This window comes from Eschrichtius robustus, chromosome 7 (assembly GCF_028021215.1).
Source record: "Eschrichtius robustus isolate mEscRob2 chromosome 7, mEscRob2.pri, whole genome shotgun sequence".
Taxonomy (NCBI): Eukaryota; Metazoa; Chordata; class Mammalia; order Artiodactyla; family Eschrichtiidae; genus Eschrichtius; species Eschrichtius robustus.
This window is the reverse complement of record NC_090830.1, coordinates 79,925,714-79,953,616: the sequence shown is the minus strand read 5'-3', so window position 1 is coordinate 79,953,616 and position 27,903 is coordinate 79,925,714. Positions and strand designations below refer to the sequence as shown.

At 46.2% G+C, this 27,903-nt stretch overlaps 1 protein-coding gene across 1 annotated transcript in view; it reads right to left on the bottom strand.

The window, feature by feature from the left end:
* The window catches only part of LRMDA (leucine rich melanocyte differentiation associated), a 1,092,698-nt gene extending 1,065,405 nt beyond the window's left edge, over window positions 1-27,293 (bottom strand). Inside the window, exons 1-2 of the mRNA XM_068547953.1 lie at window positions 27,187-27,293; window positions 21,043-21,143 (exon numbers count right to left, since the gene is read on the bottom strand). Of these exons, the coding sequence (XP_068404054.1) occupies window positions 21,043-21,143; window positions 27,187-27,216 (131 nt within the window). The 5' untranslated portion in view covers window positions 27,217-27,293. The remainder of the gene's footprint in view (window positions 1-21,042; window positions 21,144-27,186) is intronic.
* Window positions 27,294-27,903: the final 610 nt, after the last annotated feature.

The following is a 27,903-nucleotide window of genomic DNA, read 5'->3' as shown; positions in this document are numbered from 1 at the left end:
TTGTTTCAATTTAAAAAACAAAATTAAAAAATTTCCTCCAGAACACAGCATTTAAGGGTCAGCCAGGGAAAGGTCTGCAATACACAGAATGTGAAATGAAGAAGGCCAGGGCCTGGGGTGGGGTGGGGTGGGGGGAGGAGAAAAGAGCCTGGAGAAAGAACCATCGGCTTTCCTGAGGTTCCTCAGAAAAATAGCAGTTTCATCCTCCCAATTACACATTACTTCATTATTAGTTTACACGAAAAGAAAAGAGGTGGCTTTGTGCTCTGAGTCATGATTGTAGCTCAAATAAAAAGAAAAGGGAGGAGAGCGTCTCGTCCTCAGACTCCACATAATTTGCCCTTCCTGATCCTCTGATGATAATTTGAGGACTTCCCCAGATCCCAATAGGATTGTCTAACTTTGCCAAGGGTCTATTCCATCGGAAAATAAACACTGCACTCAGCTTCCACGGCAGTGGGCCAGGAGGAACCTTGGAGGGAAATATGTTTACGCAAGACTAATAACACCAAAGGACCAGGCTGCAGCCCCAGCAGTGGATCCTCATGCCATTTTCTTCCCCTACACATACCCCATCGATCTGATTATTCATATGGGTATCAGCTAAGGATCCCTAGTGCTCCACTGAGCAAACTCACTCTCATGCACACGTCCCCTCCCATAGTTTGGTACATGCCTGCTATGTAAACATATAACGCGTGTTTATAAATCACACACAAATAGTGTACACTCAGGCCTGCTGCATGCCTATCCCCAAATACACAAGGTGCACACAAAAACACTCAGGTTCTGCCAACACACATGTAAGGTTCAGTACATGCCCTTCCTCGACCACACAACAGCGAGCCTATGTACACTGTGTATGTACACGCATGCCCACACACATACACACACACACAGTGCCAACCCCTTCAGAGAAGGCAGGGTACCTTGGACTCAGAGAGGCCTGTCCCCCAGCCACATAGAGTTGGAGAAAAATCAATGAGTCTGGGCCTCTTCTGAAGGGGCGAGAAACATTTCTGCAGAAAAAAATAACTTCTTGATGTAGGAATGATCCAGAACAGTCTAGCCCATCCCAGCACCCGAAGCCTTGCCTCTCCTCTTAACTCTACGCTCTCTACAGGAGCCCATCAGATGGTCTGTGAGAAGATGAATTGAACTCCTTGATGTTCACGTTGGGTCTACAAAGCAGCACATCAACATCACCTGGGAATTTGTTAGAAATGCAGAGGCTCGGGCCCGAGGCCAGACCTACTGCAACAGACAGTGCGTTTTAACAAGACCCTCAAGGATTTGTGTACACACTCAAGTTTGGGAAGCATGCCTTAAGAGTCTACCCATCCTATAACCAGGTGTCCTTACCAGACCTAAACGTCTAGGGGCTCCCCAGATCCTGCGGATACAACAGGGTGCAGGAGCATTCCTCCACCGTTAGACCTTCTGTCTCCTCTCTCACCAGCAACAAGTTAACAACACAGCCTCAGGTGTCCAGACTCACCTGCATCTCTAAACCCACCAGGAGCTCAGTGAAACTAACAGTTTTCTCCCCACTAACTGTCTCATCACTCCACAACTGCTGCTTTTCATTTCATTATGCTTCTCATCAGGCTCAGATAGGAGTATAACTGAAAAAGAAATTGGAGGGGAACAATTTCAATATTGCAAAACACATGCAAATCAACACCCAGAATCCTACCTGGAGTGTTTTTATTGAGACAATTCTGTGCTTGTCTGGGAGATGACCTTATAATAAATAAATTCATATCTTCCAAAGGTAGATTTTCTCCCCACCTTATCAAGCTAATTATACCAGGACAATATAACATCGTCCTAAATGCCTGATAACCTCATCCTGTTACTCAGGAAATATTATTTTTAAATAGGTGTGATAGATACAAACTGAAACACTCGGATTTCAATTCCAGTCCCAATTCCCGGATCCCCTCTCTGAGTAATTTAAGGACTTCCTCCAGATAGTTTTTCATATTCTTTTAACTGACATTTTATCTTTATACAGTATCTCACAGAATGAGCACGCACTAAGACAATGACAGCCAAGAAGGCCTGTCATTTCTCATTCCGACAAAGACAGATGTCTTACACTGGCTTATGCCAATAATAGATCCAACAAAAAACAAAAGAGACTACACCTGCCGCTGATGTAAAGGCACCAATTCACATTTGTGACACTCATTTGTCAATTAACAGATTTCTCCCATTGTTGACACACGAGACTTAAAAGATGTGGGCTCGAATGTGATGAATTAAAAAAGACAGATGAGTAAGCTATGAGCTGCAAAGTAATGCTATAATGTGCTTTAGATATGAATATCAACTGACACCCCTGACAGGCCATACAAGGTTTTATTTCATTTTGCACTGTATCCAGGCTTCATACTTTGTCTTCTTTGTTCGCTTTTCATCAGGCTCCTAACATCTCATTCTGACAGCCAGAGACATTTAAGGCACTTTCGTTTCAAATGCAAGTTAGCGTACTTGATTTGTCATTAAAATGCAAAACGATTGCCCTTGCAGGTAAATGTAGGTATGCTTAAAAGGTAGGATCTGAAAAGGAAAGGCTGAAAATGGTTTGGGTTCCTCTCTCTACCTCCTCACTAGCCTGGCCACCTCTGGGGGCCTGACACCCCACTGGGCAAAGACCTGCCCCGAAAGGGCCTCCGGAGCTCCAAGGTCCCCGCAGTGGGCAGGGACAACACATGGACTCAGAGGTGAGCTGGACCTCCCAGACGCTAGGCAGATCTCAGATTTACCCACGTTTGAACCAGCCTAAGCACACACAAAGCATTCGGCCTCTGGAGAGGAAGCATGGACAGGCTTAGGTCAAGATGCTCAAGATGATCTTTCCCACTGAGGCCGCCCACACCCCCCGAATCTGATACCTCCTACACGGAGAAAACGCCACAACCGAGACTCTCCTGTGGGAGATGGATGAAGGGTCAGATAGAAGCTTCTGGGGAAGACTGTTGTTTTAATGACCTTTAGTTCAGTAATTTCACTCTTTGGGAAATTATCTTAAGGAAACAGTGAAAAGAGTGAAACAAAAGATTTATAGGCAAAGATGTTCATCACAGCATTTCTTATTAACACGTGACAGCGGAAAACGATACATACGTATATGTCAACCAATAAGAAAATGGCTCAGTTATGGTGCATCTGTGAAAAAAATATTACGTAATCACTGAAAAACCACATTATCCAAGAAAACTGAATCACATGATATAACATTAAGAGAAAAAATAGGATGCAAGTCTATACAGTTGACCCTTGAACAACGCAGGTTTGAGCTGCACGGGTCCACTTATACTCGGATATTTTTCAATAGTAAGAACTACAGTACTACACAATCTGCGATTGGTTGACTCTCTGGATGCAGAGGAACCCTGGATATGGAGGGTCAAGTACAAGTTATACACGGATTAACCCCGACATTGTTCAAATGCCATTTGTATATACAGCCCAAACCCAATTTTGTAAAAACTTATACATGCTCAAATGTGAATAGTGGAATACTGGTTTCTTGTTCAGCAGTAAGCTCATGGTTTAAAATTTCCTTCTGTATATTTTCCCTGTATTTTTATAAAATGATTACTTTATAACCAGAGAAAAAGCTTGAAAAACTAATTTTAGAAAGTAAACATTTCTTTGGCACAATTTCCTGTTTCCCAGCACCAACCCACCATTTACACTTTCTGGGCCTCAATTTTCTATGTTAAAAGAAAGTATCAGACCAGTGGTTTTCAAACTGTGTTCCACAGAACCCTAGGGCACCACAAGGGGCTTCTCAGTTTCTTCCAATGACTAATTCAAATTTAACTTTTAAATTACTTTAACGATTTTTAAGAACTAATTTAAGAGCAGTATGTTCTCTCAAGTACTTTGATACCAAATTTCAACACACTGTAGAACAGCGTATTATCCTGTGCCGGCAAATTAACTCGTTTTGTGCAGGTCTTCGAGTTTCTTCCTACAACTGTCTAGTTTAAACATTTCCTGGTATTTGCAAGGTGAAACTTAAGGGGGAAAAAAACTGTTACCATTTGCAACTACTTACTGAGTGAACTAGTATTTACATATTGCACACCCAAAACCAAATGCAGGAATCATCTGAACACTGGGGCAAGTATCAAACTGCATTTTTTTTAAATAAATTTATTTATTTTATTTTATTTTTATTTTTGGCTGTGTTGGGTCTTCGTTGCTGCACGCGGGCTTTCTCTAGTTGCGGCGAGCGGGGGCTACTCTTCGTTGCGGTGCGTGGGCTTCCCATTGCGGTGGCTTCTCGTTGCGGAGCACAGGCTCTAGGTGTACGGGCTTCAGTAGTTGTGGCACGCAGGCTCAGTAGTTGTGGCTCACAGGCTCTAAAGCACAGGCTCAGTAGTTGTGGCGCACAGGCTTAGTTGCTCCGCGGCATGTGGGATCTTCCCGGACCAGGGCTCGAACCCGTGTCCCCTGCATTGGCAGGCGGATTCTTAACCACTGTGCCACCAGGGAAGCCCTCAAACTGCATTTTGTCTCTCACCTCAATATCAAGCCCAGTGGCTCATCCGAACAGCTTCATTGCTTTTGCTGACTCACTTTCCAAAATACCAAAGCCTTTTTATTTCATAATGTTCTTTCTATGTAAAATTTTGTTTGGCAAGGATCCTGCCACTAGAAAAATAATTTTGAAAACTACTGGATTAAACCAACTTACCTCTACCCCTCTCACAGCGTGGGGGTCTGTGAAGCATAGCATAGAGCATCACGGGAGGAGTGGAGGACTGTGATAAAGGGGGAGGGGCCCAGGCCAGTCGCGGCTTCCACTCTTACTATGGGACGTTGGGTGAGGTACTTGATCAATTTAAGCCTCGGTTTATCTATAAATAGTTTTTGTTTTTTTTTTTTATCACCAAGTTGGGAGGGTTCAATGAGAGAGAATGCTAAGCACTAGTTAATTGATGTTACGTCATTATTAGTACTTGTGTATGTGGGAGAAAGGAACCGTTAAATAGTGCACAGCTCAACACGGCACAAACAGTTCACAGATGCAGACAAAAATGCTTTCGTACGGCCAATAGAAATTTCTTTGCTACACTGACTAATAAAATCCAGAGCCGTCTCTCTCTCTCTAGATTGGCTGGTCCATGTTCCTTTCCTCATTTATTTCCTCACCTTCTCTATCATCTGACTAGTTTATACTTTGATTTACTGTTAAAAGAAGACTGTACTTCCAATCTCAGAACTCCACTTTCTATCTCCCTATGCACTACCTAAACGTGATTTTTACAATTCTGGGAAGAGGCTCTTAAGAAGCCCTTTTTGTGAAAAAGCTAACACAGATCCTGTTAGTTATGACAAAACCCATCAATTCAACGCAGATCAGAAATTACAGAAAAGGCAAACTTTTAGTAAAGGCAAGAGAATCAGATGGAAGAAACTTAGGGATATAGAACACAGTCACATGCTCCTTGCAAGGAAATACACTGTAGGACTATGATTTCCCTTTTGATTTGTACACAAGTCACAAACAACAAATGCAACATGAGCCCAAGCACAATAATCTCAAAGATAAGTCTGCTCAAAAAAACAGAAGAGTCAAAAAAAATGAAATTAACGATTTGGGGCATAGCTGTTTTTTTAGGTACATCACCTACAGGAACAAAACTCTTACATTTAGTACTTCATTTGATCTTCACAACCCTGATAGGTGAGTATTATCCCCTGTCTGGAAAAATCACAACACAGATTAAATGACTTGCTCAGTAGCTCACAGATAATTGTGATGGAGTAAAGACAAATAGTCAGGTGTCCTGTCTCATGATCTCACTGTTTTTCTACCAGATCAGCTCCAGACAGAAGTCCTCTGGCTTCGTGGTCTCCAACAATGACTGAGCTTCAAACTAGCAAAATTTCAGTTTCTCATTCAAAATAAAAAATTATAATGACAATAATGCATCATACGATGCATTATATGATATTAACTTATTGTGGTAACCATTTTGCAATATGCGCATTTATCAGGTCATTATGTTGTACATCGTGGCGTAATGCAATGTTATGTATCAATCACATGTCAATAAAACTGGGAAAAATGCATCATAGTTATGTAGTGTTTAGCGATTTACAAAGCATTTGCATCCAAATAACCTATCTCCTGTGCAACCCAGAGACATCCTGAGGAGAAAAGTGGACAATACGCTTTGCCTGTAACTGATAAGAAAACAGAGACTCACGCCTCCTGAAGGGCTGTGTCCAGATTAACAGCAGCAGCAATAGGACTCACACCTGAGATGGATCCAAAAGCAGTAGTGGAGGCCCAGCCCCCAGAGGCCCCTTATTAGAGCGGACGGAGTCTGTTCTATTTTTGTTCTTGTTTATCTTCCTAAAGGAACAGGACAAGTTAACCCAACCTAATTTTCTACAGACTTCTAAACTACTAGTATTTGATGTAAAGATTCACTGCCTACAGTTTCTATCTCCCCTGAAATATACTAAGGTCAAATATAAGTTTGGGCAGAAAAACCGGCAACAACCTTGAAGCGGGGCGTGGGGAGAGTTGTCCCCGTTCATGGGCCTGGAAGACAATTTTCCTCTTCTCTGACATTTAGTTACCAACCTACACTAGTTCAGCAAGTAAAGATCTCAAGGACAACAATCAGTTGGAATTGTGGGAAACACAACGGAATCCAATACGATGTGAGAGCCAAGGAGGTAGGCTTCGTGGTTGTGCAAAACTGCATTTAGACCTTGGCTCCTCCACGACCAGCTGTGTACCCTGGGAAGAGTCCCTTAAACTCGGCACACTTTCATTTCCCAACTTTAAACTGTGAAGAACACCTAGCTTGCCATATGGCCTTAAGAAGGTAATCAGAAGCAGCTGATGGATGAATGGTAGTTACTGCTACCTTTTAAGACTAGTATCATGCTTTTAAACATCCACTGTAGCAAGTGAGGAATTCCAAGATTAGATAGCGTCTTCCAAGATTAGATAGCGTCTTCCAATAGCGGGGGACCTACCACGTGCATAACCCTGCCCTGGGCACCTCTGAATGAGAAGATGTTGACTCATCCTGGAAACGCTTACATTCCATGGAGATGCAGAGTTACTGCAAGGACCCCAGGGCATTCACAGAACCAGTAGCGTGCAAGTTCTCCCAGGGGAGAATGCACCCCAAATGCCAGCACTGCACAAACACTGAGACGTGGAAAAACAATAATAAATATAATTTCTGAAAGATGAAATTTCAAGCTTTGGTTCCTCCCCTTCCGAATGAGCTGCAGGGCCTTGCCGGGTGCTAAGCAGCCCCGCACTCGCAGCAGCAGTCTAGAAGAACTCCATTAACCGTGACCCTTCTAACAGGGTAATTGCCACGTATGCGTGTCAGGGCCGACACTCAGGCCCTGCTCAGCCGGGGAATGGGCTGCCCTCCACCAGCTGGAGGTGACGTGTGCCCGCCACATGCCTCTCACTGCAGGGTGAAGGTTTGACGGGGAGAAGCCAAACCTCCCCGGAGTCCTGACTTGACTGGTCTCCCCCAAGACTCTGGCCTGACCAGCCTCCCTCCCCACCCAGCTTCTCCATCCAAGAACCACCTCCATGCTGCACAGCACAGGCGTCTGTGCCTGTGTGTGAGAGAAGGAACTCACCCTACTCTCCCACTTCTCTCCTCCTGGACTCCCACAAACTCCTGAGGGCACACAGACGAGGGTCTCCCCATCTCCACTCAGGACAAGCCTGGTCCCAAAGCCCCAACGTTGCGCAAGCTATCTACCCAGCCCAGAAATCTTGAACCAGCATGGCCTACTCTGCTCTCTTTTCAGAGTGGCCCAAGCCCATCTTTCTCATGACGTTTCCTCTGAAGAAGTCCCCTTTCCTGAGACCTTCTGGGGCATAAGAACGGAGAGCATGACCCTGGCACTTAACTGAACTGTGTTGTCCTGTGGATATCCTGGGAGACCTGTCTGGGACCAACCCCAGGGCTCACCTAGGTCAAGTTAACTGCTCAGCCTGGCTGGCTGGGACCCTTCCTCTCCACGTGTGGCTCCTCAAAGCTGCTCTCTAACTCAGATCAAGCTTCCAGACAGTGGATGGAGTAACTATGCTTCCCAATAGGAAAGAACCACAAAATCCTCAAAGTTGCTGGTAGATTTGGCTGTGGCCCTGTACTGTTCTAATAATTTCACCTGAATTAGCCTTATCTCCACGTTAAGCATATAAGCTTTTGCAAAGGGGTACATCACATCTCTAAGTTCCAGGTACTGGGGAACCTAGTACGCACTGAATATTTATGTATTTGTAATGAACAGGAAGGGACTTCCCAAGAACAATGATCCAAGTCCTCAGCCCTTGCAGACATCTCCAGACAGCTCTGGGGAACCCTGCTATCCTAAGCAGTCCCCACCTCCACTCAGTTGCACGATAATCTAGGTCATGGCCATATGAGGTGGTTTCTCAAAGACCTTGGGAACCACCTGGCCCTAAAGTGCATCCATGGAGGGTGCACGTGGTTGTACACGGCAGCTAGAAAGCCCACTGCAACCCTGCCGGCATTCTCCAAAACATGTCATCCCAGGCCTGACTTGCACCCACCAGCTAAAGAGGAAGAAGATAAGAAAAACCTTCAACTCTATGGTTAAATTTACCCCTGCAGTCATTCTTCCGGGGTTTCACATCATGGGCTGGAACAAATGCAGTGCTCCTCAGAGGCAGGATACTGGACAGAATTGACCTTCGGGAGTTACTGGCAGCCTCCGTTCTATACCCCACGTCAGGCTGATTTTGCCTACCAGAGCCCAGCCTCCAAGAACAGAATTCAGCGTACTGGTTTGCTACATCCAATTATACAACTGGAAGGATGGCTATCCTTCTGTGATTTTAGTCCAGCTCAGGCGTCTGAGGAAGAATTCACAAGAGCCAACCAGGACAGACCCGTAATTCAACTGTCAGCACAGATGAAGACAGCCTGCCCTCTCAGGGTCACCCTCGGGTCCTGATCACCCACTGCTCTTGGGAGGTTTCGAATCCTCAGGAGGTGAGCTACCACGGTGATGCACTTAGATAGGACAGGGAATTCATTCTGAAAAATAAGACCCTGAAATAAAATGCACACTCCACCAGGCAATTGCAATGCACCCCCAAGACTGATGGGCAAGTGCCCCTCATCCAGCTTTTCAGAAGGTGAACGGACAAAGGCTCTTAACAAACTCCATCCCCTCTCACTTCCTGCTCCACCAACTCCACAAAAATGCATTTTAGTAGATGCAATCATCAGAGCTGCTGCGGAACAAATATAAAAAGTAATCAGAATTTGAGGAACAAAGCACCTCAAAACTCACATATTTAAACATCTATATGGGTGTCTGTCTCAGTGAAACAGAGAAGAGTCTTGGGACAAAATGGAGCCTTTGCAAACAGCATTCTGTTCGAAAAGAATTCATCTAAATTATGCCCTGTGCTGTTATTTCTTTAGTAGTACGAGGGCAAAATAAAGCTAGCTCCAGTTAGGGCAACTTTAATTGTAAAATAATAAAAATGTAAAGAGGCTTCCTTTGCCATCATCCTATGTTCTCACCGACTGACATCTGCTCTACATCTGAGCGCCATTCAGGAGAAAAGACAGGGTATAAAAACCAGCAGGTGAGTAGAGACTACAGACAGCAGCAATACTACAAATGCCACATTTTGACAGTGGTCAACAGCAAAAAGGTTTTTCTTCACACATTTTCTCTCACCCCACGCCCCTCACTGCCTCTCACAAGTGCTCACAGCTCTCTCTAGAGGTATACGATACCTGGAATTTATCTATTTTTGGAAAACAAAGCTACACATAGAAATCATGGATTCCTCTTTGACCCACAACAAACTAAATCAGGCTCGAGTTCCAAGCATCATTCTCCGCCCCCCTACCCCCCCCCCCAACTATGAAAGTCTTTTCTGCTCAGAAGGTCCATGCATTTACTAAAATAATTTGAGACTTCATCAGAAAGGCCATTATGCCTGCAAACTTTAAATAATTTAAATGATTCCTTGTATATAAATATTTCATATCAGAAATTGATTTCCAAATGCAGCGCACATGAAGAATGACCACACTAAGCAGTGGCCGAGTACATCCTGGTGTTCCAAAATACAGGCAGTATCTTACTGCAACAGAAAGACTGAATTCCACACGAGGTTATGCACGGTTATATGTACCACCTACATACAAATAAAACTGCAGCCTCTGACTCCCGCTCCTATCAGACTAGGAACTTATCCAGTGGAATCTTCAAGAAAAGCCAAGTAAAAGGCTTTGAAACAAATTTTTAATTTGTTAAACTGCTTCATTTTCAGGGGATTAACTGGGGCTTTGACAAGGTTAGAACTGATGCTGAATACTTTAACTGCCATGTCCTGAAAGCACTCAATTTTAACCTTGGGTGAGACCAGGCTAAGATTTTAAGCTCTCCACCCTTTAAAAAACTCTGGCCACTAGCCCCATCCTGTGTCAATAGGCAGAGGGGAAAAAAAATCCTGTTTCTAAAAGTTGTAAGAAAAAAAACAAACAGGGTTGAGATGCGACCCCAAGCCTGAAAACATGCACAGGTTTTCCCTGAGCGGCATGAACAGCAGTCATGTTAAAAGCGGTGAACAAAGAACAGAGATGCACGATCAACACCACTAACCAGGGCTCCAGGCAGCCCAGAATAAACCAGCTCGAAACACATGGGCACTGAGACCCCACAGCAACTTTCCAGGCAGCCTCAGGAGTGCGACAGCCCAGGAGCCTGGGCAGCCTTGAAGTGTGGCAAAGAGAGGGTGGGTCCTCGCTGGAGCCCCTCCCCTGCCCTGTCCAGCAACTCTGGCCGCTCCTTTCCTCTGTGTGTTCCCAGAGTACCCAGGGAAGAAGGCGTAACAAGATCAAGTGGGGCTGAACCAAGTAAAATATGTCCACTTCTCACCCCAAGCCAGCGGCACATATAACCCCAAAATGTACCATCCAGGAAAACACCTCCTAGCTGATGGAGACAAGAGTTCGAACTCTCTCTCTCTGTCACACTCACACACACGCGCACGCACGCACACACACACACACACACACACACACACACACACACACACTTTCTCTCTTTCTCTCAAACTTTCTTTTACCAGGACAATAGCCGAGAAGACAACTTAACTCCTCAAGCCTTGGCAAAAGCTAAATCCTGTCTTCCTTTAGCTGCAGCATTCAGCTTGATGTAGTTAAATTAACAAAATGTTCCCTTGACATTTAAATTCTCTTTTTCTTTCCTTTTTTCCTCCTTGTAAGCAGAGTGGGGGGTGATGCGTAATAATATGTCAAAGACAAAGCAACTTCAAAACAAAATCAGTTACTTGTAAACAATCCTTGCGGGGCTGTTTTGTCCCTCCCCTCCCCCTCCCCAAGAAAAACAGCCCTGCCAGTTGTAATAGAAAGCGAAGTAAAGATAAATCAATTAGCTTGCTAATTTCTCCCCTCTCATTTATTTAGCTCTGCACTGTATTTGTCGTAATTGACTACAATTATGTTAATTACTAACTCCAGTATAATTACTATATTTATTGTCATTGAGCAGGCGATGTACCCACAGCAAAGCTGGCATTTGTCGGGCATCAAGAAAGCAAACTGTCGAGAGGTGATTCTCGGCAAACTGGCGGATGTGGCTTCGGCAAATGAAAGGGCAAAAGAGATTTCATGCAATGTTAGTTTGAAAGCACCGGTTCATTAAGGATATTAATTTTCTGATAACTACACATTTAAGCGTGACACACTCGTGCCGTATCTACAGGATTTCGCAATTATTAATGCGTGACAGTTTCAAATGCTAAGTGAATCAATTAAACAGCAGCATTCACAATTTGAGAAGAGATAACTGCTTCATAACTACCTAAGACTACAATTTTCACATGACAAAAAAGAGCCATTGAGGCGCCTTCAAAACCTGACAGGTCAAGAAAGAAGTTTGAAACAAAAGCACCTTACAACCATCATCTCTCCTCTTTACTTGTCAGATCAACTTTGCTAGTGTCTCCCCAGAAACGGCATCACATGCCAGCTGCCACAAGGTGATTTTTCATGTCTTGTCAAAGAAATCTTTTATTCTATTTGCTCTGCGTTAACATGTTACATTTATTGATCAAGGGCCTGTTCCGCAGCCACAGCAGGGCACTGAGCTCTCCATGCCTCCGGGGCTTTGATGTCCCGGTGACATTCGAGCCCGAATAATGCACATACTAAATGGATTTAATGCAGAAATGTGTTTGGGTCTGACAGTTACATTAATAATAGCCCCTCACACTGATAAATATGCAATTGCTACTATTAAGAGTTACCCAATTATGGGGAAAATATTTCTCTACCTTATAAATAAATCCATCAGGGAAAAAAAAAAAGTTTTAACAATGGTGCATTTTTTTAAAACATTTCTCCAGCTGCAGAAACTAGGTGGTATGGGGGTTAACACCCCCTCTCCCACCCTCCTCTCCTATTGTTTTTAGTAAGTCTTGCTTTATCTCAAAAATGGGTCTGGGATTTTTTTTAAAAGAAAAAAGCTCTTTTGTCGGTCTTCCCTGCTCTACCCGTCTCTTATTTCTTCAGAACCAGAGAAAAAGCAGACACCCAAGAGACTGAAAAATTGGGTTCTGTATAAACTCAGAGAGGAGCTTAGGGGAGGTGGTGCAAAGGTGGGGGGCACGTAGCTGATCCCCATAATGATGGGTCTGGAGGAGGGGGTGTCTTTTTTTCTTTAAACTCTAAAAGGAAACCTGAGCATGTGTGTGTATGTCTCTTCCTCATTTACAATCCTAAGTGACCTTGTGCTGTGGCAGTGATGAGGGTGTGAGTGCAAAGGGGAAGAGAAAGCAGCTGGGACAGGAGAGAGCTTTTATTAGGAAAGCCTCGGCCAGAGAGAATTCGTAGTTACTACATCCCTGCAATTAAACACAGACACCCAGCAAAATGCATAATCACTCCCCTTTCATCATAAAGGGGCAGGGAACAGCTGAAATCACCAGCACAGCAGTCCCCAAGGAGACAAGAGGAAAGAGGCTTTTCACATGGTGGGTGTGTGCATGCTAGTGAGTACATGTCCAAGTACAGACACAGACATGGACACACACACACCCTCTTCTTTTCCCTCCAGAATCAAAAGTCATGCATGCAGTCATCCGTCTCAAGGTTCCCCATCCTGAGGCTGGGACAGTAGAGCCATGGCAAATGCTGAGCCATTTCTTGCCCTGACAGTGACCATCTGAGCCATGCCTCGTAACCCAGAGGGGGCAATAAAAGCAGAGGAGGAGGTCTCTGGGAACCCCCAACTCCCAGCTGGCCCAGGCCTCACGAGGTCACCAAACTTTGCACATCAGGAAGGTGTGGGAGAAACTGGAGAGAGAAGGAAATGCAACAGAGACAACCCTGAGGCTTCTATGGTCTCCAACCTGGAGCTGCAGGATCCACTCTGACCCAGCTTCCGTGAACTCCACAGGCTGCTCATGATTTTATATAACAAACTCCCCTGCCCCCAAGGAAATATAGGCTTGGAAATGACCACCCATCTTCTCGCACAAAGAAAGCAATGATTTATACCATGAGAAGCAGTCTAGAGTAACTGCAAAGCTGAAGTCAAACCACCAGGGCCATTTAATCCCAGCATTTAACCATCATTGTGATCTGGGGGAGATTTCTACCCCTATCTTGGCCTCAGTGGCTACATCGGAAAATACTGTTGGGAGGACTGAACGAGCTAACACCTGGTAGGTGCTCTGCCCAGCCTCGGCATGTAGCAAGTGCTCTATAATATTGCTCATGTATTAATAAGGAAAAAAACCATGATGTCTAATGTCACTTGTTTGACCCCTTGTCCCTGGGCTCCTTTGCAGGGCCGAGCAAGTCACCTCTGGGTACTCATCTGCAAGGCTGCTTTACTTCATGAAGGGAGCCATTCCCCAGCTCTCGCCTACAGGACTCAGAGGTCTTCCTCAGGGTGCAGCTGGCGTGGGGGAGGGAGGGTTCTTTGGTCTAAAGCTGTCCCATGCCCTGCAAGACATTTAGCACCCCAGGCCTCACCCACTAAATGCTACTCGAGTCCCCACCGCCATCACTGTGATAGAACTTCATGGTTTAGAAGACAGAAGGCCAGTGAGTAGAGAGTCTGAACGGGTGAAACTCACCGGTCTCTCCCCCTATTCCCGAAAATCACCCCTGCTTCCAACAGCCACCCTGACAACAGACAGCAACACCACCACATGTGCAATGACCTCAGAGCAGAGAGCAGGGCAGGGGGAGAGGGTAGAGCGGGGGGCCCAAGTTCCAAACGGCTCAGAGAGAGAAACTTTACAAAAAAAGGAAAATTAAACCAAAGGCTCTGAAGGACTTAAACGGGTGAGATGAGAAATAAAAGGCATTACGAAACAAGTGTACGAATTTCTCATCCTGCAGGCAACACTGTAGGAAATATGGAGACAAGGTTTATGAAAGCCCTTTCTAAACCACACTGCGAGTCATAGGGAACATCGCCATCTATGAGAAAGCTGAACCTCAGGAAAGCCCCACAGTCTCTCAGTCAACTTGCTCCAAAGGCCCACCACTGCCCCAGCTCAGTCTTACACTCTGTGGCTCAATACCCTATTTTCTGGCCAAAGGGTAGAAATCCATGAAGTCAGGACATTCTTGGGGGAGGGAGGCAGCAAAGTACCACATAAACCTCACTCGCAGTGGCTTCCTACCTGCTCCCTTGGGTCATCTTCCTTCCCTCCCTTCCTGTTTTCCTTTAAACTGTTTTTGGTGGTTCTACTGTCACAAAGGTCACTCTAGAAAGAGTCATAAGTCAAGGAAATCAAAGTCTTGCTATCGAGACATCAAACATTACCTGCCAGGTCATTTTCCACTTCACCTTTTGACTGTACGTTCTGCTGGTAGCCGGAGACACTAGAATGGCCAATAATATTCTTGGAACAAAATAGGTGCTTTTCATAGCACTGCCCAGATCAGAGAGAACACTGCTTCCAACATACGTAGACCCTCGCCTCCTTGAATCACTCAGGGCTTATCAAGGCCCTAGAACTATTGTGAAAATTCACTAACAGTTTCTCTTCCTAAAGCCTACCTTTCCCATCATCATCTCTTCCTCTCAAGTCTCACCAACATGATGAGCTCTGTTGCCAACCCAACCCCGATATCAGTGAGCTCCCCAAGACAGACCACTACATTTGGGTTTTGAAAACAAGTATGAACAAGGCCCCTGACTGCAAAGAAACGGTTTGATGAAGACCCAACACCAACAGAACATGACCTTCGAGCTGTTCTCCTAAGAGTCTAGGCGGGGAGTTCTCTCTCTTACTCATTCCTACCATGATATGAACAAAGGAATGCTCCCAGTTGGGAAGGATGAAAAATGTGAGCAAGATGAGTGGGCTTTAGCCTATGCAATGTCAGACAGCTGGAAAACTAAGGTATTTGTACCAGTTAGAACAGGCTAGCTTACACTGCATTAAATAACTTCACGTCTTGTAACACAAATTTCTCATTTACAATCTATATCCAACATAGGTCAGCAAGGGGTTCTGGTCATTTATGGTCAGAACCCAAGACTGATGACCACAGCAAGCAGAAGAGAAAGTGGCAAATTATGCACTGGCTCTTCAAGTTTCTGCCACTGGTTATACCAAAGGGTGCAAAGATGTGCAAACATGCCATATACTTAAAGAGGAAATCTTGAATGTTTGTGAGGAACCCCAATGACTACCAGAGAGTGAAATGGTCCTATGGAGGGCCCCTAAGAGTTGGTTTTTAGCCTCACTAGCGCCATGTTTAAGCACTAACCATAGCTCTGCTTACTCAAGACCTATTATGTGCCAGGTAATTTGTTAGGCACTTTACACACAGTTACACACTCAACATTTTTGTAATTAGCCCAAGGCCAGTTAAACAACTGGTGAGTGACAGTCCTAAGATTTCAAGCCAGGGTGGCCTAACCCCAAAGCCTTGGCTCCTTTCATTACACTGCCCATTTTCCCAACTGAGCAGCAAGCTAACAGGCCCAGTTTTGTCCAGCAGTTAGTAATAGGCATAGATATGGTGGTATGTCCGCCTCGAAGATTTGACAGTGTACCAGTTGTCCACCTCACTGCCTGGCAGGGAGGACAGAGCCACCCTTTTTCTACTGGAGCTGCCCAAACTCCCCAGCCCATCACTGTCATCCTGGACAAAGCCAGAGAAGCAGCAAGCTCCCACCTAAGAAAGTTTCTCCTAAGCAATTCTCCCATCCAGTACATTTATCAGAGTGATGCTAAGTAAGATACAACTGCCAATGATTTTTAAAACGTAAGCTTCCTGTTGCCATAGATCAATTAAGCCCTCTCAATTTTATTGCCAGATTGACACAGATGTGCTTATCACCGTGTGCCGTGGGAGCTCTGCTCTGCCCACTGTGTTCACAGGCTCAGCAGGCAACCCACCCAACCCACTCAAGGCCCTTGGGGGAGAGAAACGGGCCACCAGAGAGAACACTGCCCTTCCCAGTCAGGGGAGAAGGAAAATGAAAGCTGGAACAACTCATTACCAAGATCTCTTTGCCTCGATCAAGGAACCGGAGGACTCTCTGTACTGATCACAGAAGTAAAGTAAAATACGAAAACCTCAAAAACGAGTTCAAGTAAGAGTTTGGGACAATGGATATTCAAATACTCCTGGTAGCAGAAGTCGGTATAACCTCTCTTTAAGGCAATCTGCCATCTGTATCAAGGCTCTCTGACAATTCCATTTCCAGGAATTTGCCCCAAACAACTAATCAGAGACATTCATCAATGAGCATTACAAGGCAATTTATAACAGAGATATTTATAACAGTAAAAATCTGGAAACAATCTAAATGTCCAACATTAAGAAATAAGAAACCATTAAAAACTGTAATATTTATTGAGATGGGAGTATGCTTCCAACACAATGTAAGCAACAGCGTCATTTAAAAAATATTTGGCATTATGAAAGACTCCAAGACAATAAAATGTTAACGATGGTGATTCCTGGGTGGTAAGATTATCAGTGAAAATTTGAGAGAAAGAGGGTTTCTGTCATACCTTTGTGTTTTTCAAGATTTCTAAATTGATCATTGTTGGTTTCATTATTTACGAGACTGTCTTCAAAAAATAAAACCTAAAGTACAATGTCATGCAGATGTAAACACTGGATTCATGATCATAAATGCATCTAAGTTTAAGGGACAAAACTTCACTCCTCTTGGCTATTACCTAATATGCCCTTTAAAGGGGGGATGGCAGGACCCTACACCTGAGAATCATGTCCAGAGAGCTGGTCCCAGTTCACGGTCATTGCAGTTCACCTGGTTTTCATCATAACAGGAAGAATGAGGTCTGGGCTGAGAGAGCAGGTAAGGAATGTTTGAGTCTTTTAAGGGAGCCAGAAATTTTATTTGGACCTTTTGTCTTGCTTCCCTTTCCAACCCGACAGAGAACATACTGGCCAGGGGCTTTAACTCCCTCCAGGACCGAGTCATAGAAGCAAGACAGTCTCAACTTCCACGACTTTCTGCATAGTTTACTACTGGACAACCCAACTGAGGTAGAGATGGAGTCACCATAGTTAACGCAGGAGACAAGACCCTAAAGGTGTAACGGGAAGAAAAAATAAAAGGTCAGAGCTTATAAACCCATAACCACACTCCCCTCCAGCATGAACGGTGGCCATAGAGACAATCAGCAGAAACATCACTTTCATGAATGAAATTAACAACGATGATGGGCTATGAATTAATAGACAACAGAGAAGGATGTCCCTATCACAAGTGGTTAACTGAAGCCTGGTGCCTCCGTTTTAACTAACATCTTGGCAAGAAGTAATATAAATCTGGCCACATGAGAAATTCTCATGTTAGTATATGCACGGAATATCTCTGGAGGATGACAAAAATCAACTACCAGTAGTTAGCAGTGCAGATGGGAACCAGGAGGCAAAAGGACTTACGTGTAAAGGAGACTTTCTTTTCACTGGTTGCCTGTTTGTTCCTCCTAAAGACTGTGCCATGTGAACGTATTAAATATTTTGAAATGAATAAATAGAACTCCTTGCCTAAAAACAAGCTGTACTCTAAAGCACAAACAGACTGCAGCTGATTTTGTGATTTATGAGATTAGCAAAATTTGTATTAGTGGCTCTCATCCATTTAAGGCAATACCCGGATATGACTCTTCGGATGAGAAAAGGAAGCCTGCACAGATGCTCTATAAAAAGGAGGGGGGTGATTTTTCTGAATATAACAGAGTAAGAAGAATTTTGTGTTTCTGAGGGCAGCTCTGGAAAGAAAAGTGACATTGGAAAGCAGAGAAAGTGGCTGGGAAAGAGGGGCACCTGGTCACACGCAGGAGACCTGATCCTAATGAGAGGAATCGCCAAGGAGAAGGTCTCTAGGGCAAGGGGGTACCCAGAAGATTTCCGGGAACAATGCTAGCCCAATGTGTCTCCTGCTGCGTCCAAAAATTACCACCCTATCGCCCCCAGCACACTTTGAACTGGCATAATACACAGTAACATTGTGTTGGGCTTCAGAGAGATGAAGGGGGTGTCCCAAGTGGGGCCAGACAGGCTGCCAAGAGGGAGAACAGCAGACAGAGCAGAGAGAGTTAGAACAGGGAGCTATGGTGAATCCAGGTGGAGAGCAAATACAGGGTGATATGCTCCCCCAAATTCCATGGAAATAGTAAGTCAGGGCTGGGAAGAAACCTTCTACAGAAGGTGGGATGGGGATTCACAGTATTTCCTTTGGGTATGATGATCCCTGCAGGCTGGTGGGCTAGTGACATCTGTCACATTCCCGTCTATTTGGAAGGTAAGTTTATTATCTTTCTCTTCCCTTCTCCTCCTTCTCTCCCCTCCCCCATTTTTTTAAGAGACATTAGTTAGGCATCTAAGTCGTCTTTGAACATTTATCCAGCTGAAGGCAGAGACCAGGGCCCGAGTAAGCTTGCATCTTCCTCTGACACCCAAGATAAATAGTGCCACCTCCCTTCGCCCCCGAGTTAGGTTAATAAGACCACCAAAGATGAGCCAATCCCAACATAACCATGTCAAGCCAGGGTTACTCTTCTCCACTGTGGTCTGTAACACCTTCTGACTTTATAAGTCCTAATATAAACCCTTCCATTAGACTTCATCCCTGCCCCAACCCAGCTATAACCCACACACTGACCACAACAGGGGTAAGAACAGGTTCCTGACCAGAAGGGATCACTCCTCACACTCAACACTTACAGAAATCTGTCTCCTCAACAGCAACAAAAATTAATACAAATCTTAACTCCTCTCCCTCTGAATTTATTCCACCGACCTCCTTCTCACAAAATGTTCCTGCCTCCAGGATCCATCATTTCCTGTGATAAATCCTTTTAGATCCAGCCCCTCAGAGCCAAGAGCCCCTTCTCGCCCGCCACCAAGCTCGCTCGGCACACACACACCTCCCAGGATTCCAGCCTCTTCTTTGCCAAAGGGAGGCAGGGCCCGGAGCATGACAAAGACGGCTGTTTCCTCAGAGCTGGCAGCCCAGCCCCGTGACCTGTGACCGCTGACACGCTCCCTCACAGGGCCCAGCCTCCTCAAACCCACATCCGGGCTCCCAGCAGCAAAGCAGCCACTGCCCGAGCCACAGAGCCCCAAGCCCCTGCAGGCCGGTCACATGGGAAGAACTCCTTCCGATGCCCCAAGGAACCCTTTGCCTGAGTCTGTCCTGGGGAGCTATTTAAGGGGCGCCCGTGTCTCAGGCACTGTCCAGTCCAGGTTGTGTATTCTGTCCCCAATTTGGGTAGGGACCAAAAACCATCCTTTGTTTCTTTAGAGTCAGCGTTTGTTTGGCATCCTCTCATCACTCTATTACTTTGCAACTTTTCAGTTTCCACATCTCTCCAGAAGCATGCAAACCCCTTGGGAGTCAGGGAGAGAAAGCACACAGCGCCCACTCTCTTCCAACACAACTCCCTGGACGCCCCTTCCCTGGAGACCATGCATCTCAGCTGTGAGTTCTTGAGCACCAGCCCAAGAAAGCTCTGCTGGCTTAGCTTCAAGTCCCCTCTGGTGCCTTAAAGCCCTGAATTTTGTCCATCTTCCCTGGAATCCATAATTCCCAAGTGTCCCGACTCAGAAGACACTCCGCAGCATGGAAGCAGGAAAGTACAGAAGCCCTGGGGTGGGATTCCAGCTCCTCACCCCTCCTTCCACCTTGAGACAGTTTGTTCCCCTCACAGGACAGCATGGCTCTCAAGGGGACACAGGAAAAACCTCTGTGTGGAACCACCTCGTTAGGAAAAGCCACCACCCAGATCCCTGCCCATTTGTCCCACTGATACCTGCTTTCCGAGAACCTCCTAGCTCCCTCCCCGAAGCCCCCAAGCCAGTCGCAATTCAAAATCTTTTAGGAAGAAATGAAATAACTGTTTTCTCCATTGGAATAATACAGACGATCACACTTACCTTCTCTGCCAAGTTTGGAACAGTTGTTCAAGTTTCCCTCCCACCTACCCCATGCCAACAGTGTTGGAATTACTTTGAAATATCATCTGGGAGAAATCATCATCACAAAATATTTAAAGTTCCAATTCATAAAAAGGCAAAGAAAAAAAAAAGCACACAAAAACACTCTACCTGGGATTTGGCAAATCTTTGGGCGATGGAGTTATCCAGGAAAGCATTCCTCAACACCCCCAAAACACTTGCTGGTTCTACCTCACTTTCTCCCCAAGAGTATTCTAACTCGTCTGCACGGACATCAGTGAGAAAGGAAAAGAACAAAGTGACACTGACAGCCCTCTCGTGACACATGTGAGACCGAAGATGCTCACGCTCGCTGCTTTTTCATCGGCGCAAAGAGGGGAGCAGAGAACCACGTGAAGCAGAGTCAAACCTTTGGGGTGCGGTTCCACAGGTCTCACAGCCCTGTACCCTATGCAGAGCTGGGATGTCTGACTTTTATCTGCAGGCCGTTACCAGGGGGACTGGGCCTCCCAGGCCTGGTCTGCGTCTCGTGAAGGTTACATACCTCAGAAGGTTAAAGCTCAGATCAAGCCTCTTTGCAAAATGTCCACAGTCCCTGCCGAGGTGCTCTGGAATCTCTCTGCAGTCCTGGCCTATGTAGGACACCTGGAAATTAAATGGAACAGAAACAATTGTGGCCAACGGAAATCACCCAGCTGCTCACAGCCCTGCGTCACTGATCCGATGATTGCTTCCGCAACTTGAAACACACGCTTCACACACGAGAAGCCCCACGTGTGGCTGTTTTCCTGATCAAATCAGCTTTGGGGGCTTCAGGGACTGCCAACAGCTCCCCTTTGCTGGTACACTTAGCATGATGGAGACTAATCCCAGCACAATGGAAATTGGACTGAAATTGGCCTGATGCAGATGTCCCAAAAAAAAAACCCAACGTCAGAGCACGCTGGTATAATCACAGCAATCAGCCTCTTGCTCAGGGGCCTTCCCAACAGCTGCCCCTCTGGCTCTCCTGCTTCCCCTCCTCTGCTCCCACCCTCCCCCAAATACCCTGTGATGCACATTACCTCATAAAAGACACAGCAGATGCACTTACCAGCATTCAACCTGCAGGGTGCTGGAACAAATAGGGTTGGACAAGAAAACCTCCCCAGACCGCCAATCCCATCCTATTTCCACCGTGTATAAAATGTCCTCCACACTCTGAACGAAGCTGACTCAAGGCGACGGGGCAATGACGGGTGGCCAGAGCTTCCAAGACTCTGTCCTCCAGGGATCCTTTGGCAATCAACCCCACTCTGCTTGCAGAGCTGTTCCCTCAGGCATTCTTTTACTTATTTTATTATTATTATTATTTACCTAGAGTGTGCCCAAACATTAAGAAGCTGAACTGAAATTTGATCCCAAAACTTCTGACTGTGACAAGGTCAGAGGGCTTTCTCACTGCTCCAAGCACTGAGTTTTTGAAACTCACTTTTACAGATAGCACACTGCAGGAAGGACTGGCAACTAATTCCAAAACCAGTAAGACAAACCAGTGACCAGGTGGCCAGTGGGTCACAGTACGTGACGCTTTCCCACTAAAGGACCCTACCTTCAATTGCTCGGCAGAAATTCGTGGCTGTAGCCTTGATCCTTTCCCCCTGCAAATCCTCATTCTTCTACACATACAGACAAGGATGTCTTGGAATGAGAGAGAGGTGTCCAGGGGGGTGGGGAAGTTATGATTCCTAATTGAGAACAAGAATATGGTGGCCTTCTTGCATCCTCAGGTATTGGGTTAAACTGTATGAATTACTAATATTTCGATCATTGTAGAACTACACAACAGTACTTTCATATGGCTCAATCTAATACAAGTCATGCTGCACCCTAGCACCCTCAATTTTTCAGGTCATCTCTCAACCCTGTCCTATCCAATGGGGACCAATTGTTGATGATACAACATCGTGTATTCACTCTCCTTCAGTAACTTCATTCCTGGAGGAGACAAAGTGGGGATAAGGGACAGAAAAACAGCTGACTCCAATAAAATTATTTTGACTTAGGAAGATACAGGCTAGAAACTAAAGAGCTGTAAGTTAAATATGGTAATCTCTCCCCTTTCTACACGAGACCCATCTTTCTTCAGAACTCCTTGCGTAACAAATTAAGTTCTGCTTCCAAGCAGAGATGGAAGTTATACACTAAGGAGAGACTGGAGAATCTAGGGATTTCAATCACTCAAATGTCCACTCCATCAGCAGCTTCTTCTGTATTATATGTTCACATTGGTCCCCAGGCCCAAGGTGCTCACCTGAAAACCCATCCCTTTCACCCAAAATGCACCACCATCTTGTACACATCAAAATCATTCAAGACCTCTGCTATATATGAAGCAGAGAGGCTGAGCTTTCAATGTAGGAACTGAGTTCTTTCCTCATAGGGTCATCAAGGACTAAATTTAGTAGGGACTCAATCACAACCCCTCATGTTTTATACAGGGAAACTAAGACTCCAGAGGCCTGCCCACTATAATGCATCTTTCTTAATGATAGAGCCTGGACCACACCTTGCACCAGGAATAAGGACTTCCAACATGCAGGCCATGGAATTCTTAAATATCTACATGTGGATGTGGATTTTCTTCAACAACAAAATCCAGTGGTGCATCTATCATCAAGTTTCGGCTTCAAAATGAGTTTTCCTAGCTGAAAGGTCTAGAACTACCTCATGACACCATGTGGAAGGCCCCAGAAGAGTGTCAGAGCCTGGGGAAAGAGGGATATTTGCTCCCCTTTTTCTTCTGTAGGATTCCACTTCAGAGCAAACAAACACCAAGGACAGCTATCACCATGAAGCATTTCGGATCATTCACAACATGTCTAACAAGACTCCCATCAGCTTGTTTTATTCCATGGTCTTAACAGCGCAATATCCCAAGAGAACTAAACAAAGCACAACTTGCTCCTATTCCACAGAGATGAAGACCAAGTCTCCAAAATTTAGTAAGAAAACCAACTTGATAAGCCATCTGCATGCTTAGACCACCCTCATGGTAAACTGGAAGCTTTTTGAGATGTGAGCTAAGTCAACCATGTTGAAGGGTTCAAATTGGCTGGAAAAGGCTTAAAAGCAGCAAGCAGTCACTGCCAGGCACTGCAACCAACACTCATAATGAGAGGAGAAACTTATTTAAGGAGTGCTCCTGGGGCTTCCCTGGTGGCGCAGTGGTTGAGAGTCTGCCTGCCAATGCAGGGGACACGGGTTCGAGCCCTGGTCTGGGAAGATCCCACATGCCGTGGAGCAGCTGGGCCCGTGAGCCACAATTCCTGAGCCTGCACGTCTGGAGCCTGTGCTCCGCAAGAGGAGAGGCCGCGATAGTGAGAGGCCCGCGCACTGCGATGGAGAGCGGCCCCCGCTTGCCGCAACTAGAGAAAGCCCTCGCACAGAAACGAAGACCCAACACAACCATAAATCAAGAAATAAATTTTTTTTAAAATGTATATATAGTTATACAATTTTAAAAAAAGTTAAAAAAAAAAAAAGAAGAAGTGCTCCTGAGTGGAAGACATTACCTCTCAGGATGTCAGGAAACTTTCTGGAGCATGGGACCACCTAACGTAAAACAGGAAGCCAGAAGAGCCAGATCAAAAATAGTTTGCATCTTCACCAAACAAGAGAAGGGATACAGAGCTTAACAGATCTTAAATGGCACAGAAGAGCCCATCCAAAATGAGAAGTCATTGCATTTAGTCAATTATCTTGATTTTGAGCGAACTGAAGAACAAAGTTTCGTACTTTTAGTTTGCCTACCTTATGTAATAGGCACCCCAAGACTTCTACCCTGTGTGGAATTACAACAGAAAAGGACACCATTATCAGGGAAATGAAAACATATCAAGCTCAAGACCCTTATAGACAGGAACACCAGACAGAAAAACAAGAATGTCTTGGCGGGATACCCACATGTACACACAGCCAGTTCCTCTGAGCAGAAGCTGCAGAAAATTACCAAACTGCAGAACACTGAGGGTTTCTCTTTGCAGTTGGGATGGTCTGGCTCCTGAACTTTTCCGTAGTAGCCAGACTGAGAGGAGATTATTTTAGGATGCCTGCCCCCACCCAGGGGTGAGGGATTCTTAATTTTAAGCTCACAGTACTGGAAGCTCTGTGAGAGTAGAAACAGCTCTGGGCATGAGTTTGGGTCCCTGTGCTGCTACTTACAAACCGTATTATCTTGGATGGGTCACAATTTCATGGAGTCCGTTCCTCTTCTATAAACTAGCTAAAAACTAACCACCTCCAAAGGTGTTCAGAATAATGTAACTACTAACATTTATTAAAAGCTTACCACCTGGCTCTTAACTAGTCAACCCTGGTTAAACAGCCCCATGAGTCACATATTACCCTGTAATGTAAGTTAAAATTGAGGAATGAGGTAAGTTAACATATTTAAAGTACACAAAAAAGTGTGCCTGTCCTGGGCACCTAGTGGCCACTGGGTAAATAGTTATTGAATCAGACCAATATCCCTGTGGCAGGGGTTTCTTATTCCAGTGTCTCTCAGGTACGAGACTTCAGTACCCAAATTTCAAGTTTGCATTTATACCTGCAGTTGTATGAATGCCACTACTTTAATTATATCCTAAGCTAGTGGAAAAGGAAGATTGAGGCTTTCGTACTGAATATAAATGATGCATTCAAGCCAAAAGAAGACCAAATGCAGTCAGATCCATGCTAAAAGATTTTACAGAGAAAAGTGGAGGGAGGACCACCTCATCCCCGAGCGTGTGGCGTTACAGGTCTGTGCAACTCCTCAAACCCAGGGCGATGGCCGTCAGCCTACAGCAGCATTGAAAGCAGTGACCGAGTTTCAGCAAAACATCACCCATCTCATTAAAGTGTTTATTTTATGGGTGTTACGGTTTTCATCTTTACACTTAAGCCATCCCTTTATTTGGGGCTTATAAGTCTCTAAATATGAACTTAGAAAAAGTTCTATCTGGTTTTATGTTTGTATACTTAAGCAATATTGTAATAAAAACAGTAATACTGTGGATTCACGGCAAGTGGGGTTTTTTCCCCCCCTTTATAAGGATCCCGAGTTTGAGAAGTACCATGTGATACACATTCAAGGTGCTATATCTTATAATGGCTGCAAGGGGGAGAATGCTAAAAAGACCCTAACCCCAGGGCCACCACTCAGATTCACTGATCTAGGTGGTTTAGAATACGGGGCACTAATGACCCAAGGGCATTTTCCCCAACCTGCCTGCTTAGCTCCTCCCCTGGCAGCTCCATCTGTTTAGAACTGTCCCTAAGGACCCAAAATGCCTCACCCACAGGTCAGTGAATGCCCTTGGGCAGTCTGAGATGTGTTAAAATCAAGGGGCGCAAAAAAAAAGAAATCAAGTTTGGGAAACAGGTGAAGAGAAAGGGAAAGGCAGGCACAGGACGGGGCAGCCCCACTGCCAAGTCTTCCATGAAGCTGGAAGAAGCTACACCCAGAGAATCCTGGGTCTGAAATGCAGAGACCTAGGTTCTGGTGGGTCAGGGACCCTGCTTGGGCAGAGGCCCTCTCCGCCAGCCCTTCCCTTGGCAGCCTTGTTAACTCCCAGAAAGCCCCTTTTCCCTGCCAGCTAAATAAGATGCATCATTTTAACCTCTTTCCCAGGCTGGTACCTCCCTGGCCTGCTCCCTTCTGAACTCTGAAAAGGGGAAACCTTCCCTTAGCCCAAAAGTAACCTCAAAATCTAATTCTGCCTGACACTACCTGCCTTAGGCAATCCAAGGGGAGAACTTCAGCACCTCAGAACCATTTCTCTAGGGTGTGCAGGGAAAGGTGGGAAGGAGGAGGGCTGGCTTAATCAGAGTTTAAAAGGGACACCTGGCTTCTCCAGCAAGTAAAAGGCACCTGGTCCCCACAGTGGCTGAGTCCATCCCTCCAGCAATGACTAAGAACACCTAAGGCTTCACTACAGGGCTGGCAGCAAGTAAAGCTGGGTGTCTATCACCTCGGGTTGAAACTGGAGTGTTGCCATTCCCCATGGACGCCTGTTAAAGAAATCAGGTGCCGAAATAAAACTGGAGAACTGTAGCCTTCTACCCACCTCTGATTAGGGGCCTACGGTCAGAAGCCGAAGCAAGTCTGCAGCAGAACCCCCCAACCCAGCGCCTGCAGGGATGCATCATGATTTTCACTCTTTCATAGATTCCTTCCTCCATGGCGTAAGGGGGGGGAAAAAACCCATAGCTACAATTTATATTCTACAACTGCACTGGTGTACAGACAAATATATTAAAACGTTTCTTTAACCAAGGTTTTTTTTTCTGGTTATGAAAGAATTAAAACTTTTTTGTGGGCCCGGAAAAGTACCGTGGGCTGTGGGTACTACCCACTCGGCCTGACGGGGAGGTCCGCGGGCTAGCCCCTGGTCAGTGGGCGCCGGGGCTGGAGGGGACCCGGGCGACCTGGGGGCCTTCCCCCCTCCTCCCACCCAGGAGGTGTGCCAGGCGCAAAACCGAGCCTGTGCTCACCAAACTCGGGTAGGCCTGGGCAGGGACCCACTCCCCACCTGCCGACGCAGCCCCCTGCAGTGAGGCAGGGGGCCCCGTCTAACCTCGGGACGCCGCTCACCCCAGGGCTCCCTCCCCCGACCGACTGTGCCGAGGCGGGGGCGGGGTGGCGGGGTGGCCCCAGCGGACTTACTTGAGCTCCACTGACCACAAGCCCAGCCATGGCGACGGGGCGGGCGCGCTGTACCAAGTGCGGAGCGCGGAGCAGGAGCGCAGCGGCGGCGGCGGCGGACAGCTCGGGCCGGCTGTTAGTTCCGCACTGGGTGGTCAGCTGACCCGGCGGAAGCCCGAGGCGCGGGCCGGGCGTCGGAACCTCGGCTCAGCTGTGCGCCCGCCGCCCGCCCTGGGCCGGGCCTCGCGCAGGTGAGCCTTGTTCAGCGCCCCGCGCGCCGCAACAGGTGCCCGCAGCGCCTGCGCCCGACTCACTGGCGAGACCGCCGGGCTTCCCCGTGCCCCGCCCCCGGGCGCCCCAGGACCCTACGGCTCAGGAAGGGTCAGGGCAACAGGAATAGCGGCCCCCATCTCATGCCCAGAGCCCTGGCGCGTTGGTAGGGGCGCACTGGGGGATGGGGGAGCAGGGAGGTCTCCCATCACGGGCTCCCCATCGCAGCCGTTAGCCAGGGGCGTGTGGAGAGCCAGGACTTTCCTCCATGTCACAATCCGGATTACATAACTGTCCTCAACTGCAGGGAGGAGGGGCACCTTGGTGGGAACTCCTCTCCCCAACTTTGAGGGGAAGAGGGGAGTTTAGAGATTGAAAGGACACCTGATGGGGTGGAGTTTCCATTTGCATGGGGAGCAGGAGGGAATTGAATTTTTCTATAAATAAACCACTGGCTCAGCTAATAGC